The sequence below is a fragment of the Limulus polyphemus genome, unplaced genomic scaffold, assembly GCF_000517525.1.
Source record: "Limulus polyphemus unplaced genomic scaffold, Limulus_polyphemus-2.1.2 Scaffold2720, whole genome shotgun sequence".
NCBI classification, from domain to species: domain Eukaryota; kingdom Metazoa; phylum Arthropoda; class Merostomata; order Xiphosura; family Limulidae; genus Limulus; species Limulus polyphemus.
The window spans coordinates 89770-93681 of NW_013668330.1; the positions used below are offsets into that span (position 1 = coordinate 89770).

Consider the following 3912-nt stretch of genomic DNA (forward strand, 5'->3'; position numbering starts at 1 on the left):
CATTGGGTTTTGCCTGTACCAGATGATGTCCTTTACTGACAAAAACATTGTTTATAATAAACGTTACGTTTGTAGAAATATATATTTATGTAGTCCTCTATTTTTTAATTTGGTTTTGTGATGTTGAAGAAATCTGAAATGCATTTTGTAAAAATAAGTACATTTTTGGAATTTTTTTTCAAACAAGGTAATTTAGTACAGAAAGTGCTGAAAAAAATGTAAACTAATAATTGCTTATGGTTCACTGAAAATACAGGCCTTCGAGTGTTCTATATATCTCTCTCTCTTTTTTTCTGTGCAAACATTTCATTTAAAAAAATCTAAGCTGAATTTTTACCTTCTCCGAGTGAGCAGAATAACAAACAGGAAAGTTTTAGGTTAACGAATAACATACTGTCACTTAGAAATATGCTGTTATAGAAGTCATACTTTGATAATCGTGTGACTTTTGTACAAATTGATAATTTCAACTTCTTATAATTAAATTATATTTACCTCGTAGTTACCATGCCGGACTGTTTTTTAATTTCTGCATCTGTTAGCAAGCTATACCTGTCATACAATCGTGAGAGCTAGGCCTATGTTATGATGTTTTAAAAATAGTTTTGCAGTACATGTCGAGAAGGCTCGGTCTTCACTACTGCAACCACGTTGAACAGAACTTCCATGACCTCCACCAGTGGCTCAGCAGTAAGTATGCAGGCTTTCTTGATAGGAAAAACTAGGTTTCGATACTCGTGGTGGGCATGGGATAAAAAAAGTCCATTGTATAACTTTGTGCTTAACAGCAAACAGGACTTTTTAAAGTTTTAATTTTGGTGATTAAATGTTCACAGCAGTATCTCGTTCAATGCAGTAGCCGTTTTTGTTATGTCAGACTGCTTGCGGTTAGATAGATAAATACGATTTTTATTCATCCATTGTAGTGCGATTATTTCTATATTTAAATCAGTGGTAGCATTCCAGTTCTTGAGGAAGAAAGCCACAGCAAAATGACCGTATCCATAACAAGTTCCACTGTTAAAAGTGATTCCACTGGCGAAACTCCATCATTCCATCCAAGTCATTGCTCATCTGCTACTTCTGCGACAAGTCATTTCGCAGCAACATCACATTCCATCGGTGGCAGCCCAGAGCCCTCCTCTCCATCTAGTACAACATCACCCTCAAGTGGCAGCATGTACTCCAAGACACTCAAAACAAGAAATAGTTCTACTAGTGTAACAGTTATCACAAACTCGGGAAATCGGTCACCTTCTGGAACGCAGGTGTGTGTGTAACTTAAAAAAGTAAGAATTAAAAAAAGCAATATAAACGAGATGTAAGCTGAAAGGAGATAACTTGAGTTTAACTGTAGAATGTGAACTTATTTATTTGTTTTTGAAAAATTGTCAAATGTAAAAGTTATTAATCAGCAACCTATCAAACTAAAATATTTTGTGTAAAGGTGAAAAATTACAGAATCATGTCTCTAAAAGCAAAGCATGTCAAGAAAAATTGAAAGTTAGAAAACACTATTCTTGTTGCGGTAATCAGTTTTCAGTAATTAGGTGCATAAAGGAAATTCTTGTACATGAATTTTCAAACAGGGAAATTTATCAACCAGATAAACCACAAAATAAAATGTTAAACACCCATTTTTTTCCCATTCTTTCGTGATGTTGTCTGTCTGGCTACTTTTTATACGTTTAATTCCGTCATGGTGGTTCTCCTCCTGAGCTTGATGGAAAGTAGGTCTCTCATATTCAGCATTCATTATTTGTTTTTTCATTAAACTTAATTTTTTTTCTTCAGGTAAGTAATTATCCATGGAATTTTTGTCAGACTTCTTGGTTTCCTTTCATGCTCAGATCATGTTAGCTTTGTTCTGTGAATCAGGTCTTGCTTGGGACTGCCATCAGGTTTGTTGGCTTCCTCCTATCTTTAAGCCATGTTAGAATTCTTATTGTTTTTATTCAGGTCCTTCCAGAAATTACCAGATTTGTTGGATTTTTTCTATACCCGGGTCTTGCCAAGAATTACCAGACGTATTGGTTTCCTTTCATACTCGGGTAATGCCAGAAATTGTTATCAGGCGTATTGGTTTTGTTTTATATTAAATGAATGGCATTAGACTTGAGTGTCTATTTTCTTGATTAAGGTCGAAGTAAATTGATCTAGTGGGAAAGACTCACCAAAAGTTTGAGTGTTCTGCTTCTATTGCCAGTTTGTCTTTTCTGATGAGGTATATAACGTCTGGTTTATAACGTCTTTCACCAAATTGAAAACAAGAGACAAAATTTTCTTGTAAACTGTTTATAAAAGTTAAAGGGAACAGTTTGTATGTGTGAAGGGGTAGTAATCCTAAATATCTACCTAAACATGAATTAATTAGGGATCATGAATTCACCGATTAATCTTCTAAGATAGAAAGTTTTGACTATCAATATCTACTGAAAATTAACCAAGTTTATAAGACAATCTTTAGTTCAGTGTAGACTCGTACATATAGATTCTGTTTTCCAACTCAACAAGACCCGGCATGGCCTCGTGGTTAGGGTGCTCGACTCGCAACCTGTGGGTCGCGGGTTCCAATCTCCGTTACCGAATATGCTCACCCTTTCAGCCGTGAGTGTGTAATAAGTGACAGTCAATCCCACCATTTGTTAGTTAAATAGTAGCTCTAGAGTTGGTGGTTGTTGGTATTTACTTAAGTGCCTTCCCTCTAGTATGTCACTACTAACTTAGGGATTGCTAGTGCAGATAGCCCTCGTGTAGCTTTAGCGCAAAATTCAAAACCAACCCAACAAACTCATAAGATGAAAGTGTCAGTTTCAACAATTGTAAATATTAATGCTGTGTTCCTTGAGGTTTGGTACATCATCATTTCAAGCTCTGTCTCATCAACTTTCAACATAATTTGAAAATAAATTTTTGCTATTTGAATTAATATCTTAATGCAATACTGTTTTAACTGTTTTTTCACTGGTGATCATTCTATCTCCAAAATAAACATTTACATAGACTATAACTACTACTAAACAAGGTCTCTCGTTAGCTACTAATCGTACAAGATCAATACGTTTTCATCGGAAGCTAGGTTTGTGCCCCATATTAGTAACAGGTGTTATGTGCTGTTAAGTTAGACACCTAATATGAATTGTAAACCACTATTTTTGTGCTAAATTTTAGCGTTCTAGGTCTGTGAAAGTAACCTAAATCATTTATTTTGTCTTTGATATTGTTAAAGGTGTACAGATAATAAAGAAAAAAAAAAACGACAACTTTTAACCAGTGAGTTGTGTTAATGTTTATTAATTTTTATTATTTATTTCATTAATTTATTACAATTTTTAAGTCTCCTTTATTTAGCGTATTTCAGTATTCGAACCTTCTCCAATGAGAGATGCCATCCAGCACTTCTGCAAGAAACACTTGGATAAGATTAAGTCTTACATGCAACACGTCTTTGTGAAAATTCCTCTTCCGGTGAAGTGCGTTATTGAAGGTAGGTTTATAAATCTGGCTAACACCATGAAAGTTGCTTTTCCAGTGAGCTATACACGCGTGTCAACTGATGTGAATAAAGATAGAAACTGTTTAAATGTTTTAGGAAGTGAAAATCTAGATAGATAACTTATGTTTGGAAATTTGTCTGATCTAACGAGGACAGTGACTGAAGAGGTGCAGATTCATAGTTATGGCCATTGTTTTAAGAGATGGTAAGTAATGAAGTTGATGCATTTTATAGTCATAAAATAGTAGGTCCATGTGTAACGTTGTTGTCCGAGTAGCAGGTCCATGTGTAACGTTGTTGTCCGAGTAGCAGGTCCATGTGTAACGTTGTTGTCCGAGTAGCAGGTCCATGTGTAACGTTGTTGTCCGAGTAGCAGGTCCATGTATAACGTTGTTGTCCGAGTAGCAGGTCCATGT

At 35.1% G+C, this 3912-nt stretch overlaps 1 protein-coding gene across 2 annotated transcripts in view; it reads left to right on the forward strand.

The window, feature by feature from the left end:
• Positions 1-3912, forward strand: part of LOC106467724 (ventricular zone-expressed PH domain-containing protein homolog 1-like) — a 41180-nt gene that overhangs the window by 29770 nt on the left and 7498 nt on the right. For both annotated transcript variants that reach the window (XM_022395918.1, XM_013928099.2), the window contains exons 10-11: positions 953-1268; positions 3352-3487. In XM_022395918.1, coding sequence (XP_022251626.1) covers positions 953-1268; positions 3352-3487 — 452 coding nt within the window. The remainder of the gene's footprint in view (positions 1-952; positions 1269-3351; positions 3488-3912) is intronic.